General features: G+C 52.8%; 1 protein-coding gene across 2 annotated transcripts in view; it reads left to right on the top strand.

Moving 5' to 3' along the window:
- LOC142311000 (WASH complex subunit 2-like) overlaps nt 1-16,163 on the top strand; it is a 236,907-nt gene that overhangs the window by 14,135 nt on the left and 206,609 nt on the right. For both annotated transcript variants that reach the window (XM_075348954.1, XM_075348955.1), the window contains exon 4: nt 442-615. In XM_075348954.1, coding sequence (XP_075205069.1) covers nt 442-615 — 174 coding nt within the window. The remainder of the gene's footprint in view (nt 1-441; nt 616-16,163) is intronic.

Below are 16,163 nucleotides of genomic sequence, written 5' to 3' on the forward strand. Positions count from 1 at the left end.
CAGCGTTCACCGGCTCCGTCACGATCCCAGCATCGCAAGGTTATGTCTGGCGATGCGTGCGGAGGGCCGGGGCGAGCGGTCAATCCATGCGGAGGGCGGGGCCAGGCCGAGGCGAGCGACCAATCCGTGGGGGGGGGCCAGGCCGAGCCCAGCGGCCAATCAGACGGTTGTCACTGTAATGACACTCACCGGGACACAATTTTGGAGCAAGACAGACAGACAGAATAAGGCAATTATATATATATATATAGCCATTGAGTGAATAGAACAATGGGCATCACATAGAGCTCTCTACCTTATCCGAGAAATGAAAATCTATACTATTTTTTTATTTTTTTGTGTACTTGTAATATTTTTATCACACTTCTCAGTGTTTGTATTACTGTAGCACTGAAAATGATTTTTTTTTTTTAATTGATAACTTTTCTGCATATTTTCAAGGAGAAAACCAGAGAGCAGAAAGAAGTAGAGCTAATCCCCAAAATCCAGGAAGCTGTAAATTTTGGGTTACAGGTCTTGGAGACTGCGTTTGAACAACTTGACATCAAAGCGGGAAACTCCGATTCTGAAGACGAAGAAGTCAATGAAAGAGTGGAACTTATTCTGGAGCCAAAGGTAAAGTACCGCCCCGCAAGCCCGAAATAGTGGAGGTGTAGAGAGGAGGTATTATAAAGCCAGAGGAGAATCACTGATACTGGGGACAGTGTTTAATATAGAGGAGCAGGGTTTGGTTCCTGTGCAGCAAACACATAACGCTAGAAAAGCTTATACAAGCGATGGGGCCAGTACCAAAATATCCTATAGGGGACCTGTCCAAGCACCCTGATCCCACACTATATCATCAGCTCTCAAAGGGAACCTGGCAGGAAAGATACTACAGGTGCATCTCAATAAATTAGAATATCATCAAACGTGAGTGGCTTGACACAAGGAATGTGACAGTTGTAGCCCATGTCCTGGATACGTCTGTGTGTGGTGGCTCTTGAAGCACTGACTCCAGCAGCAGTCCACTCCTTGTAATCTCCCCCAAATTGTTGAATGGCCTTTTCTTAACAATCCTATCAAGGCTGGAATTATCCCGGTTGCTTGTGCACCTTTTCTACCATACTTTCTTTGTCGCTCCTAATTGGGAGACCCAGACAATTGGGTGTATAGCTACTGCCTCCGGAGGCCACACAAAGTATTACACTAAAAAGTGTAAGGCCCCTCCCCTTCTGGCTATACACCCCCCCGTGGGATCACGGGCTCAGTTTTATGCTTTGTGCGAAGGAGGTCAGACATCCACGCATAGCTCCACTGTTTAGTCAGCAGCAGCTGCTGACTATGTTGGATGGAAGAAAAGAGGGCCCATACTAGGGCCCCCAGCATGCTCCCTTCTCACCCCACTTTCTGTTGGCGGTGTTTGTTAAGGTTGAGGTACCCATTGCGGGTACGGAGGCTGGAGCCCACATGCTGATTCCTTCCCCATCCCCATTATGGCTCTGGGTGAAGTGGGACTTTACCGGTCTCCAGGCACTGAGACCGTGCTCCTTCCACAGCCCCCGGAGAATCGGCTGGATATGGAGCTGAGTATCGTCAGGGACAGGGCCCTGCTTCGTTAAGGTACTCTGTGTCCCCGGGCATACCGCGCGCACACCGCAGCATGCTGGGCGTGTTAGTGCGCCGGGGACATCAGCGCTGCTGCGCTTGTGCCATTCCTCACTACAGCGCTGCTGAGTGAGTAGACTTAGTACGAACGGCCGCGCCGGCCGCTGGGGTCAGTTTTCACTGCGATGCGGCTGGGACTTGTGGTGCGCCGGGGACTTCCGCGCTAGCCGTGCATGTATGACGGCCGCGCTTATTACTACAGTCCCCGGCTTTTGCGGCCTAGTTCGTTTCGTTCCCGCCCCCAGACCTGCCAGTCAGGGGGAGGGCGGGACGCTGTACAGACCATCAGCGCTGAGGGCTGGAGTCTGCTTTACATACTCCAGCCCTCACACTGGGCACAGTGGGACGCCAGTTTCCCGCACTTTGTTTGTGGCACGCCCACGGTCCGCCCCTCCTCACAGGACGCCGGCAGCCATTCCTGTCTGCACGCTGAGCTGGAGAGGGGAGACTGGGAGACCCAGACACGGGATTCTGCGACCTCACACCCGCTTTTCAGCGGGCGGTAAGCAGCCCTCAAGGGCTCACCCCCACTTGTGCCGAAGTGTACTTTGTATTTTTGTGCTTGCATGCTATACATTACACTGTACGGTCGCTGGTGACTCTCTGCTATATACCCTCTTAGGTTACTCAAGGCAGACAACAGCATGTCGTCCGCAAAAAGCAAACGTGCCAAGGCACAGACTTTATATGCTGCTTGTACCGCATGTGGGGCTGCTCTACCGGCAGGTTCCACTGACCCCCATTGTGTGCAGTGCTCGGCCCCTGTGGCACTTGCTCAGCCGGGGCCGCTGCTAGAGGTGACCCAGGGAGAACCACCTGTGAATGCTGTCCAGGTGACAGGGACGGAGTTTGCAGTTTTTGCTGACAGATTGTCTATGACTATGTCTAAAATTCTTGAAACATTGCAGTCTAGACCAGTAACTCAGACCATGGGCACTGTTGAATCATTGCTCCCTGGTCCCCCTCAGCTGGAACACTCCCGAGCTCAGGAGGTGTCGTATGCACCCCAGGGTGACGACTCTGACTCGGACGACAGTCCCAGACGGCCTAAGCGGGCTCGCTATGAGCGGCCCTCAACTTCATCACACTGGTCAGGGTCCCAGCTGGACGACTCTCTGTGTGATGAGGCGGATGTGGCTGATCAGGATTCTGATCCTGGGACCGTTCTCAATCTGGATACACCTGATGGTGACGCCATAGTGAATGATCTTATAGCGTCCATCAATAGAATGTTAGATATTTCTCCACCAGCTCCTCCTGCGGAGGAGTCAGCCTCACAGCAGGAGAAATTCCATTTCAGGTATCCCAAGCGTAAATTGAGCACTTTTCTGGACCACTCTGACTTTAGAGACGCTATCCAGAAACACCACGCTTATCCAGATAAGCGTTTCTCCAAACGGCTTAAAGATACACGATATCCTTTTCCCCCTGACGTGGTCAAGGGCTGGACCCAGTGTCCCAAGGTGGACCCTCCAATCTCCAGGCTTGCAGCTAGATCCTTAGTTGCAGTGGAAGATGGGGCGGCACTTAAAGATGCCACTGACAGACAGATGGAGCTCTGGTTGAAATCCATCTATGAAGCTATTGGAGCGTCGTTGCCGCCAGCATTCGCAGCCGTATGGGCACTCCAAGCTATTTCAGCTGGGCTTACACAGGTCGACACGGTCACACGTACATCTGCTCCGCAGGTGGCGCCCTTGACCTCTCAAATGTCTGCATTCGCGTCTTACGCGATTAATGCTGTCCTAGACTCTACGAGCCGTACGGCAGTGGCGTCTGCCAACTCCGTGGTTTTACGTAGAGCCTTGTGGTTGAGAGAATGGAAGGCAGATTCTGCTTCCAAGAAGTGCTTAACCAGTTTGCCTTTCTTTGTCGCTCCATTGGGAGACCCAGACAATTGGGTGTATAGCTATTGCCTCTGGAGGCCACACAAAGTATTACACTTAAAAGTGTAAGGCCCCTCCCCTTCTGGCTATACACCCCCAGTGGGATCACTGGCTCACCAGTTTTGTGCTTTGTGCGAAGGAGGCAACACATCCACGCATAGCTCCACTTTTTAGTCAGCAGCAGCTGCTGACTATGTCGGATGGAAGAAAAGAGGACACATATAGTGTCCCCAGCATGCTCCCTTCTCACCCCACTGTATGTCGGAGGTGTTTGTAAGGTTGAGGTACCCATTGCGGGTACGGCGGCAGGAGCCCACATGCTGATTCCTTCCCCATCCCTTTTTACAGGGCTCTGGGTGAAGTGGGATTTACCGGTCTCCAGGCACTGAGACCGTGCTCCATCTACAGCCCCTGGAGAAGATGCTGGATGGAGCGGAGTACATCAGGGACATGGCCCTGCTTCCTCAAGGTACTCTGTGTCCCCGTGCATTTGGCGCTCACACCGCAGCATGCTGGGTGTTGTAGTGCGCCGGGGGACATCAGCGCTGCGGCGCCTGTGCCATAGCCTCATTCAGCTTAGCTGAAGCAGGCACACTTATGGGACTCGGCCGCGCCGGCCGCTGGGACTGCGGCACGGCTGGCACTTGTAGTGCGCCGGGGACTTCAGCGCGGCCTGCGCTTTTACGGCGGCCGCGCTGATAACTACAGTCCCCGGCTTTTGCGGCCTGCTTCCGTTCGTTCCCGCCCCCAGACCTGCCAGTCAGGAGAGGGGCGGGACGCTGCCCACGTCTAGGACTCGGGCGCGCCGGCCGCTGGAACAGCGGCGCGGCTGGCACTTGTAGTGCGCCGGGGACTTCAGCGCGGCCCGCGCTTTTACGGCGGCCGCGCTGATAACTCGAGTCCCCGGCTTTTGCGGCCTGCTTTAGTTCGTTCCCGCCCCCAGACCTGCCAGTCAGGAGAGGGGCGGGACGCTGGCCACTTCTAGGGCGGTCGCGCCGGCCGCTGGGACTGCGGCGCGGCTGGCACTTGTGGTGCGCCGGGGACTTCAGCGCGGCCCGCGCTTTTACGGCGGCCGCGCTGTTAACTCGAGTCCCCGGCTTCTGGGCCTAGTCTCCCTTCGTTACCGCCCACAGCCCTGACAGTCAGGGTAGGGGCGTGTCGCTGCAAGAGCAGAGCTGAGAGCTGGAGTATGTTTTGCATACTCCACCCCTCTCACTGTGTGCAATTCCCGCACTTTCTCAGGCACGCCCACGGCTTCCTTCTCTACAAGGACACCGGCAGCCATTAGTGTCAGTTTCTGTACGATACAGAGACAAGTGTGGAAGACCCTGGCATTCTGATAGTCACACAATCGCTGTAACAGGCGTTAAGCAGCACCTGTGGTGCTAACCCCACTAGTGCAGAAGTGCACTTATAGATATGCTTGTACTATATACATTGCACTGTTTGGTCGCACGTTGTATATACCCTCCTGGATTATGCGGAGGAGTTATCAGCATATTCTCTGTGTAAAACAAAGGTGCAGAACCACATGTTTTTCTATACAGCTGGTACAGCATGTACGGCTATACGGCCGGCAGGTACATAGACTCCCATTGTATGCACTAATGGCCAGGGGATGAGGACGGTGTCTGCAGTATTTACTGACAGTTTTTCTGAGACTATGGCTATGATACTAGAAGCCTAGCAGTCCGGACATGTCTCTCACAATATGGGCACTGTTGAATCATTGATCCATGGCCCCCCTCAGTGTGAATAACTAACAGCTCCGGGAATGTCACACGCATCCCAGAGTCACGGCTCTGCACGGACGTCAGTCCCAGACAGCCTAAGTGATCAGGGTCCTAACAGAAGGACTCGCTGTGTAATGAGGCGGAAGTAGCGGCTCAGGATTCTGATCCTGAGACCGCTCTCAATCTGGATACACCTGATTGTGACGCCATAGTAAATAATCTTATAGCGTCCATCTATAGAATGTGGGTTATTTCTCACAACTCCTCCAGTGGAGGAGTCAGCTTCACGTATTTTTCTGGACCACTCTGCCTTCAGAGAGGCAGTCCAGGAACACCACGCTTCTCCAGATATGCGCTTCTCCAAACGGCTTAGGATACACGCTATCCCTGTCCCCTGACTTGGTCAAGGACTGGACCCAATGTCCAGAGCGGCATCCTCCAATCTCCAGGCTTGTAGCTAGATCCATAGTTGCAGTGGGAGATGGAACTGCAAACTCAAAGATGCCACTGACAGACAGATGGATCTCTGGTCGAAAGCCATCTATGAGGCTGTCGGCGCACCGTTGCTCCGGCATTCTCTCCCTTGGGGCACTCCAAGCTATTTCAGCTTGTCTTACACAGATTGACACGGTTACACGTACATCTGTGCCGCAGGTGGCATCCTTAACCTCTCAAATGTCTGCATTTGTTTCTTACGCGATTCAGGTTGTCCTGGACTCTGCGAACCGTGCGGCGGTAGCCTCCGCTACTCCGTGTTTTTAAGCAGAGCCTGGTCTGCTCGTTAAGTGAATGGAAGGCAGATTCTGCTTCCAAAAAAGGTTGCCTAACCAGTTGCCTTTTTCGGCTGACCGACTGTTTGGTGAGCGTTGGATGTAACCATCAAACAGTCCAGGGGTAAGGATTCATCCTTTCCTCAGCCCGGACACAACAAACCCCAACAGAGCAAGAGGCAGTCGGGGTTTTCGGCCTTTTCGAGGCTCGGGCAGGTCCCATTTTTCCTCGTCCAAGGTGGACTCAAAAGGATCAGAGGAGCTAAGATTCTTAGCGGGCTCAGTCTCGCCCAAAAAAGCGACAGTCGGAAAACCCGCTTCCAAGGCGGCTTCCTCATGACTTGCGGCCTCGGTCCGTAGCAGGCTCTCCCGCCTTGGCGATATTTAGCTGCCATAGGTCAATGACCATTGAGTGTGAGACATTCTGTCTCACGGGTACAGGATAGAGCTCACTTCTCGTCCTCCAACTCGATTCTTCAGAATTGCTCCACCTCCCGGCCGGGCCGCTGCTCTTCTGCAAACAGGGTGCACTCTATAGGCAGAAAGAGTGATGACCCCCGTTCCTCTTCAGGAACAAGGTCACGGTTTTTACCCCAAATTCTTTGCGGTACCTATAACAACGGGCCGTTCCGTCCCGTTCTGGATCTAAAAATGCTCAGCAAGCTCGTGGACACCAGGCGGTTCCGGATGGAATCCCTCCGCCATGTCATCGCCTCAAGGTCCCAAGGATATTTCCTAGCATCATTAGGCATCAAGGATGCTTATCCACACGTGCCGATTGATCCAGAGCACTAGCGTTTCTACGCTTCGTTATAGGAGACGAACACCCTCTGTTCGTAGCTCTACCTTCCGGCTAGCGACAGTCCAACTGGTCTTCGCCAAGGTCAGGGCAGCAGTAGTCACAGTCCCGCACTCTCAGGGTCACTCTGTGGTCCCGTATTTAGACGATCTACTTGTCAAGGCACTCTCTTAGGAAACATGCCAACACTGCCCGAACGTTGCGCTGGAGACTCTCTAGAGTTTTGGGTGGATCATCAACTTTTTAAAGTCAGATCCGACCCCGACCCTATCGATAACATATCTAGGCATAGAGTTTCTTACTCTCTCAGCGATAGTGAAGCTGCCGCTAGACAAACAGCATTCACTACGGGCTGCAAGCTCTTCTTTGAGAACCAGTCGCACACATTGACACGCCTCATGCACTTCCTACGTAAGATGGTAGCAATGGAGGCAGTTCCTTTCGCGCAGTTTTACTGCGTCCACTACAATGGGACATTCTCCGCCAATGGGACGAGGAGTCGACGTCCCTCAACAGAGTCGTCGTTCTTCTCAGGCGGCCAAGGAATCTCTACGGTGGTGGCTTCTTCTCACCTCTTGGTCAAAAAGAAGGTCCTTCCTATCCCCGTCTGGGCGATAGTTACGACAGACGCGAGTCTATCAGGGTGGGGAGCAGTTTTTCTCCACTACAGCGCTCAGGGTACGTGGACTCAGCAAGAGTCCACTCTTCAGATCAATGTTCTTGAACACAGAGCAGTGTATCTTGCCCTACAATCCTTCCAACAGCGGCTGAAAAGCAAGCATATCCGACTTCAGTCGGACAGCTCCACAGCGGTGGCATACATCAACCACCAAGGAAGAACGCGCAACCGGCAAGCCTTCCAGGAAGTCCGGCAGGTTCTGATGTGGGTGGAAGACACGGCATCCACCATATCCACAATTCATCCCAAGTGTGGAAACTAGGAAGCTGACTTCCTAAGTCGCTGAGGTGTGGCCGAAAGAGTATGGTCTCCTCACCCGGACGGGTTTCAGGAGATCTGGCGCCGCTGACAGAGGCCGGACGTCGATCTAATGGCGTCACAGCACAACAACAATGTGCCAGCTTCATGGCACGGTTTCACAATCATCGAGCTCTGGCGGCAAACGCCTTAGTTCAGCATTGGTCGCAGTTCCAGCTACCTTAGGTGCCACCTCTGGCATTGTTGCCCAGAGTACTGCGCTAGATCAAGACCGACTGCGGCCGCACCATCCTCGTCGCTACAAATTGGCCGAGGATGTGTGGTACTCGGTTTTGTGGTGCCTCACGGTAGGCTAACCGGGGGCACTACCAGACCAATCAGACTGGCTGTCTCAAGGGCCATTCTTCCATTTGGATTCTACGGCCCTCAACCGGATGGTGTGGCATTGAGTCTTGGAACCTAGTGTCCTCAGGATTACCTCAGGACGTGGTTGCCACCATGAGACAGGCTAGCATACCAACGTCCGCCAAGATTGACCACAGGACGTGGAAGATGTTCTTATCTCGGTGCTCGGCGCAGGGTGTTTCTCCCTGGCCGGTTGCATCGTCTATGTTTCCTTCCTTCCTGCAATCTAGGTAGGAAAATGGGTTGTCGCTCAGTTCCCTTTAGGGACAAGTCTCAGCGCTATCTGTATTTTTTCAGAAACGACGGCTTCCTCAGGTACGCACGTTCCTACGGGGAGTTTGTCTTCTCAGCACTCCGTACAAGCGGCCGTTAGAGCCCTGAGATCTGAACAAGGTTCTAATTGCTCTCCAGATGCCGCCTTTCGAGCCTTTGAAGGATGTCTCCCTTCCCGTTTTTCACGGGAAGTGGCCTTCTAGTAACGGTCTCGTCTCTTAGGAGAGTTTCCGAGCTAGCAACGCTCTCATACAAACTCCCTTCCTGGTCCTTCACCAGGACAGGGTAGTTCTGCGTCCGGTTCCGGAATTTCTCCCTAAGGTGGTATCCCATTTTCATATCAATCAGGATATCACCTCACCTTCTTTGTGTCCTCGTCCAGTCCATCAATTTCAGAAAGATTTGCATCTGTTGGTTCTGGTGAGAGCACTCAGGTTCTACTTCCCGCATGGCGCTCCTGCGCCACCCGGATGCACTCTTTGTCCTTGTCGCTGGTCGGCGTAAACAGTCGCAAGCTTCCAGATCCACCCTTGCTCGGGGGCTCGAGGCACCAATTCTTGAAACCTACAGTTCTACTGGGCTTCTGGTTCTCTCAAGGCCGAAGGCCCATTCTACCAGAGCCGTGGGTGCATCCTGGGCATTACGGCACCAGGCTACGGCTCAGCAGGTGTGTCAGGCACCCACCTGGTCGAGTCTACTTACTTTTACCAAGCATTATCAGATGCATACCTACGCTTCGGCAGACGCCACCCTAGGTAGATAAGTCATTCAGGCGGCGGTTGGCCACCTGTAAGAGAGGGCCGTTTGACGGCCCTATCATGAGGTATTCTTTTACCCACCCAGGGATTGCTTTTGGACATCCCAATTGTCTGGGTCTCCCAATGGAGCGACAAAGAAGAAGGGAATTTTGTTTACTTACCGTAAATTCCTTTTCTTCTAGCTCCAATTGGGAGACCCAGCACCCGCCCTGTTTTCTCGGGGTTTTTCTGTTTTTTCGGGTACACATGTTGTTCATGTGGTATGGTTCAGTTCTCCGATGTTTCCTCGGATTGAATTGGTCTTTAAATCAGTTATTGGCTTTCCTCCTTCTTGCTTTGGCACTAAAACTGGTGAGCCAGTGATCCCACTGGGGGTGTATAGCCAGAAGGGGAGGGGCCTTACACTTTTAAGTGTAATACTTTGTGTGGCCTCCAGAGGCAATAGCTATACACCCAATTGTCTGGGTCTCCCAATTGGAGCTAGAAGAAAAGGAATTTACGGTAAGTAAACAAAATTCCCTTCTTTTCTCGTGACCGACTGTTTGGTGAGCGTTTGGATGAAATCATTAAACACTCCAAGGGTAAGGATTCATCCTTACCTCAACCCAGACAAAACAAACCCCAACAGAGGAGGGGACAGTCTGGTTTTCGGTCCTTTCGAGGCTCAGGCAGGTCCCAATTCTCCTCGTCCAAAAGGACTCAAAAGGATCAGAGGGGCTCAGATTCTTGGCGGACTCAATCACGACCAAAAAAGACAGCCGGAAGAACCGTTACCAAGACGGCTTCCTCATGACTTTCAGCCTCCTCTCTCCGCATCCTCGGTCGGTGGCAGGCTCTCCCGCTTTGGCGACATTTGGCTGTCACAGGTCAAAGACCGTTGGGTGAGAGACATTCTGTCTCACGGGTACAGGATAGAGTTCAGTTCTCGTCCTCCAACTCGCTTCTTCAGAACTTCTCCACCTCCCGACCGAGCAGATGCTCTTCTGCAAGCGGTGTCCGCCCTAAAGGCGGAAGGAGTGGTGACTCCCGTTCCTCTTCAGGAACGAGGTCGCGGTTTTTACTCCAATTTGTTTGTGGTGCCAAAGAAGGACGGGTCGTTCCGTCCTGTCCTGGATCTAAAGCTGCTCAACAAACACGTGAAAACCAGGCGGTTCCGGATGGAATCCCTCCGCTCCGTCATCGCCTCAATGTCTCAAGGAGATTTCCTAGCATCAATAGACATCAAGGATGCTTATCTCCACGTGCCGATTGCGCCAGAGCATCAGCGTTTTCTACGCTTCGTTGTAGGAAGCGAACACCTGCAGTTCGTAGCTCTACCTTTCGGGCTGGCGACAGCCCCTCGGGTCTTTACCAAGGTTATGGCAGCAGTAGTGGCACTCCTGCACTCGCAAGGTCACTCTGTGATTCCGTATTTGGACGATCTACTTATCAAGGCACCCTCTCAAGAGGCATGCCAGCACAGCCTGAACGTGGCACTGAAGACTCTCCAGGGTTTCGGGTGGATTATCAACTTTTCAAAGTCAAATCTAACCCCGACCCAATCACTAACATATCTTGGCATGGAGTTTCATACTCTCTCAGCGATAGTGAAACTTCCACTGGACAAACAGTGTTCACTACAGACAGGGGTGCAATCTCTCCTTCAGGGCCAGTCGCACCCCTTGAGGCGCCTCATGCACTTCCTAGGGAAGATGGTAGCAGCAATGGAAGCAGTTCCTTTCGCGCAGTTTCATCTGCGTCCACTTCAATAGGACATTCTCCGCCAATGGGACGGGAAGTCGACATCCCTCGACAGGGATGTCTCCCTCTCTCAGACAGCCAAGGACTCTCTCCGGTGGTGGCTTCTTCCCACCTCATTGTCGAAAGGAAAGTCGTTCCTACCCCCATCCTGGGCGGTGGTCACGACAGACGCGAGCCTGTCAGGGTGGGGAGCAGTGTTTCTCCACCACAGGGCTCACGGTACGTGGACTCGGAAAGAGTCCACCCTTCAAATCAATGTTCTGGAAATCAGAGCAGTCTATCTTGCCCTACAAGCCTTCCAGCAGTGGCTAGCAGGCAAGCAGATCCGAATTCAGTCGGACAACTCCACAGCGGTGGCATACATCAACCACCAAGGGGGAACACGCAGTCGGCAGGCCTTCCAGGAAGTCCGGCGGATTCTGACGTGGGTGGAAGACACGGATCTGTGGCACCTCACGGTAGGCCAACCGTGGGCTCTGCCAGACCGTCCAGACTTGCTGTCTCAAGGGCCGTTTTTCCATCTGAATTCTGCGGCCCTGAACCTGACTGTGTGGCCATTGAGTCCTGGATCCTAGCGGCCTCAGGTTTATCTCATGAAGTGGTTGCCACCATGAGACAGGCTAGGAAACCATCCTCCGCCAAGATCTACCACAGGACGTGGAAGATATTCTTATCTTGGTGCTCTGCTCAGGGAGTTTCTCCCTGGCCATTTGCATTGCCTATTTTTCTTTCCTTCCTGCAGTCTGGGTTGGAAAAAGGTTTGTCGCTCGGCTCCCTTAAAGGTCAAGTCTCCGCGCTATCCGTATTTTTTCAGAAGCGCCTAGCGCGGCTTCCTCAGGTACGCACGTTCCTGCAAGGGGTTTGTCATATCGTCCCCCCTTACAAGCGGCCGTTGGAGTCCTGGGATCTGAACAAGGTCCGAATTGCTCTCCAGAAGCCGCCTTTCGAGCCTTTGAAGGATGTTTCCCTTTCTCGTCTTTCACAGAAAGTGGCCTTTCTAGTGGCGGTCACGTCTCTTCGGAGAGTGTCCGAGCTGGCGGCGTTATCATGCAGATCTCCCTTCCTAGTATTTCACCAGGACAAGGTAGTTCTGCGTCCAATTCCAGAATTTCTTCCTAAGGTGGTATCCTCCTTTCATCTCAACCAGGATATCACTTTACCGTCTCTGTGTCCGCATCCAGTTCACCAATTTGAAAAAGGTTTGCATTTATTGGATCTGGTGAGAGCACTCAGGATCTACATTTCCCGCACGGCGCCCCTGCGCCGCTCGGATGCACTCTTTATCCTTGTCGCTGGTCAGCGTAAGGGGTCGCAAGCTTCCAAATCCACCCTGGCGCGGTGGATCAAGGAACCAATTCTTCACACCTACCGTTCTGCTGGGCTTCCGATTCCATCAGGACTGAAGGCCCATTCTACCAGAGCCGTGGGTGCGTCCTGGGCATTACGGCACCAGGCTACGGCTCAGCAGGTGTGCCAGGCGGCTACCTGGTCGAGTCTGCACACTTTTACCAAGCATTATCAGGTGCATACCTACGCTTCGGCGGATGCCAGCCTAGGTAGACAAGTCCTTCAGGCGGCGGTGGCCCACCTGTAGGAAAGGGCTGTTTGACGGCCCTATCACGAGGTATTCTTTTACCCACCCAGGGACTGCTTTTGGACGTCCCAATTGTCTGGGTCTCCCAATTAGGAGCGACAAAGAAGAAGGGAATTTTGTTTACTTACCGTAAATTCCTTTTCTTCTAGCTCCAATTGGGAGACCCAGCACCCGCCCTGTTTTCTTAGGGATTTTGTTTTTTCGGGTGCACATGTTGTTCATGTCGAAGAGTTCAGTTCTCCGATGTTGTTCCTCGGATTGAATTTGTCTTTAAAACATTTATTGGCTTTCCTCCTTCTTGCTTTTGCACTAAAACTGAGCCCGTGATCCCACGGGGGGGTGTATAGCCAGAAGGGGAGGGGCCTTACACTTTTTAGTGTAATACTTTGTGTGGCCTCCGGAGGCAGTAGCTATACACCCAATTGTCTGGGTCTCCCAATTGGAGCTAGAAGAAAAGGAATTTACGGTAAGTAAACAAAATTCCCTTCTTTTCTTCCACTTAACTTTCCATTAATATGCTTGGATACAGCGCTCTGAAGAGTCAGCGTCTTTAGCAATGAATTTTTGTGGCTTACCCTCCTTGTGGAGTGTGTCAATGACTGCCTTCTAGATATCTGTCAAGTCAGCAGTTTTCCCCATGATTGTGTAGCCTACTTAACCAGACTAGAGAACCATTTTAAAAGCTTAGGAAGCCTTTGCAGGTGTTTTGTGGTAATTATTTTAATTTTCTGAGATAACTTTTGGATTTTCATTTTTGTAAGCCATAATCATCAACATTAGCAGAATTAAACACTTGAAATAGATCACTCTGTGTAATGACTCTATAATATATGCATTTCCCATTTGTATTGAATTACTGAAATTTACTTTTTGATGATCTAATTTATTGATATGCACTAAGAAATCCATTCAAGTAGACAATCTAGTGTGATCCCTTGACTCAATGAAAATGCTGTATTCAGAGGGGTTGTCCAATTAAAACAAGTTATCACTTATCCGAAGGAGCTTAGTGCTGATCAATGGTGACCTGAGCACAGGGATCTGCACCAATTGGTATCTCCATTAGACTGGAGCAGTAGTGCACATGCTCAAACACCGCTGCTTTCATTTCCTATGGGACTGCTGAGTGCTGCGCTCTGCTGTTTCTTTGTCGCTCCATTGGGAGACCCAGACAATTGGGTGTATAGCTTCTGCCTCCGGAGGCCACACAAAGTATTACACTTTAAAAAGTGTAACCCCTCCCCTCTGCCTATACACCCCCCCGTGCATCACGGGCTCCTCAGTTTTTATGCTTTGTGTTGAAGGAGGCACACATTCACTCATGCTCCCATTTTAGTCAGCAGCAGCTGCTGATTATATCGGATGGAATAAAAGAGGGCCCCTAACAGGGCCCCCGGCATGCTCCCTTCTCACCCCACTGAGTCGGCGGTGTTGTTAAGGTTGAGGTACCCATTGCGGGTACAAAGGCTGGAGCCACATGCCGTTTTCCTTCCCCATCCCTTAGGGGCTCTGGGAGAAGTGGGATCCTAACCGGTCATCCAGGCACTGGGACCGGGCTCCCTCCGCAGGCCCTGTGGGATTCTGATGGACAGGAGACTGAGTATCATCAGGGACAGGACCCTGCATCTACAGGTACTCTGTGTCCCCTTGGGGACGGTGCATGGAGCACTTTGGCCTCAGACGCTGCAGCGGCTGCTGTGTTGGTATGACGACCGGGACTACCGCGCTGACCGCGCCTGCTTGCCGGCCGCGGTTTTAAATTTAGTCTCCGGCTTTTGCGGCCTAGTGCCTTAAACTCCCGCCCCCGGGCCTGCCAGTCAGGGGTAAGGGCGGGACGGTCGGCCTGACGCAGACAGTGAGGGCTGGAGCACACTTAGGTGTCCTCCTCCCCCCTCACTAATCACTCTGGGCACCAGATTCCCGCACTTTTTTAGTTACGCCCACGGCTCCCTCCTCCCCTGTGAACGCCGGCAGCCATGTTTTAAACACATTCTGCCGGTGGAGGACTTCTGGCTGCAGCTCTGGGAGACCCGAGGCAGGGAATCTGGTGGCCACACACCGCTTGAGCGGTCGGTAAGCCACACCGGTCACCCGGTGCTGGTCCCCCTAGGGTGCCGAACTGTATATATATATATTATATTTGTATACATTTTCTCGGTTCGGCTGTACTGTTAGCTTGTGGCTATATACCCTCAGTGTTCACTCTCCTGGGAGACAACAGCATGTCGTTCACAAGGAGCAAGGGTGCCAAGACACAGGGTTATTTTGCAACCTGTACCTCTTGTGCGGCTATGCTACCTGCAGGTTCCACCTACCCTCACTGTGAGCAATGCTCGGGCCCTGTGGCACTCGCTCAGCCGGAGCCTCGGGCACTGGTGGGACCCTCGGCCCAGGTAGAACCGCCGGCTTCCCCTGTCCAGGTGGCAGGGACAGAGTTTGCAGTTTTAGCTGAGAAACTCTCTGAGTCACTTTCACAATCCATGGCTCAGTCTATGGACAAATGGTCTGCTAAGATACTAGAGGCCTTGCAGTCTAGACCGGCCCTTACACAGGCCCCGGGCACTGCGGGATCGCCCCCAGGCCCCTCTCGGTCTGCGACGAAGCGTGCTCCTGGGGTGGCCTCTAGTTATTACGTGGAGGACTCCGGCACGGACCGCAGTCCCAGACCAGCTAAGCGGGCTCGCTTAGAATCTTCCCCTTCTTCATCACGCTGTTCGGGGTCTCAGCTTGAGGACTCTCTGGAGGATGAGGCGGAGGTCGCAGCCCAGGACTCTGACCCTGACGTTGCTCTCAATCTTGATACACCTGAAGGGGACGCCATAGTAAATGACCTTATAGCGTCCATCAACCAGGTGCTAGATCTTTCTCCTCCAACTCCACTTGTAGAGGAGTCGGCTTCACAGCAGGAGAAACACCAGTTTAGGTTTCCCAAACGTACTCTGAGTGCTTTCTTCGATCACTCTAACTTCGGAGATGCTGTCCAGAAGCACAGAGCTTTTCCGGACAAGCGCTTTACTAAACGCCTTAATGACACACGTTACCCCTTCCCCTCTGACGTAGTTAAGGGTTGGGCTCAATGTCCCAAGGTGGATCCTCCAGTCTCTAGACTGGCGGCTAGATCCGTAGTAGCAGTGGCTGACGGTTCATCGCTCAAGGATGCCACGGACAGGCAGATAGAGCTCCTAATAAAATCCATCTATGAAGCCATAGGCGCGTCCTTTGCCCCAGCCTTTGCAGCCGTGTGGGCACTCCAGGCTATCTCAGCTTGTCTGTCTGAGATTAATGTGGTCACCCGTACCTCTGCTCCGCAAGTAGCGTCTTTGACTTCTCAGGCGTCGGTATTTTCATCCTACGCCATGAATGCTGTCCTGGACTCGGCTAGCCGTACAGCGGTAGCATCCGCCAATTCGGTGGCAGTCCGCAGGGCCATGTGGCTACGCGAATGGAAGGCAGACTCTGCTTCCAAGAAGTTCTTGACCGGTTTGCCTTTTTCTGGCGACCGATTGTGTGGCGAGCAATTGGATGAAATTATTAAGCAATCCAAGGGAAAGGACTCGTCCTTACCCCAGCCCAAACCAAAGAGACCTCAGCAACGAAAAATTCAGTCGAGGTTTCGGTCCT

This window comes from Anomaloglossus baeobatrachus, chromosome 5, assembly GCF_048569485.1.
Source record: "Anomaloglossus baeobatrachus isolate aAnoBae1 chromosome 5, aAnoBae1.hap1, whole genome shotgun sequence".
Taxonomy (NCBI): Eukaryota; Metazoa; Chordata; class Amphibia; order Anura; family Aromobatidae; genus Anomaloglossus; species Anomaloglossus baeobatrachus.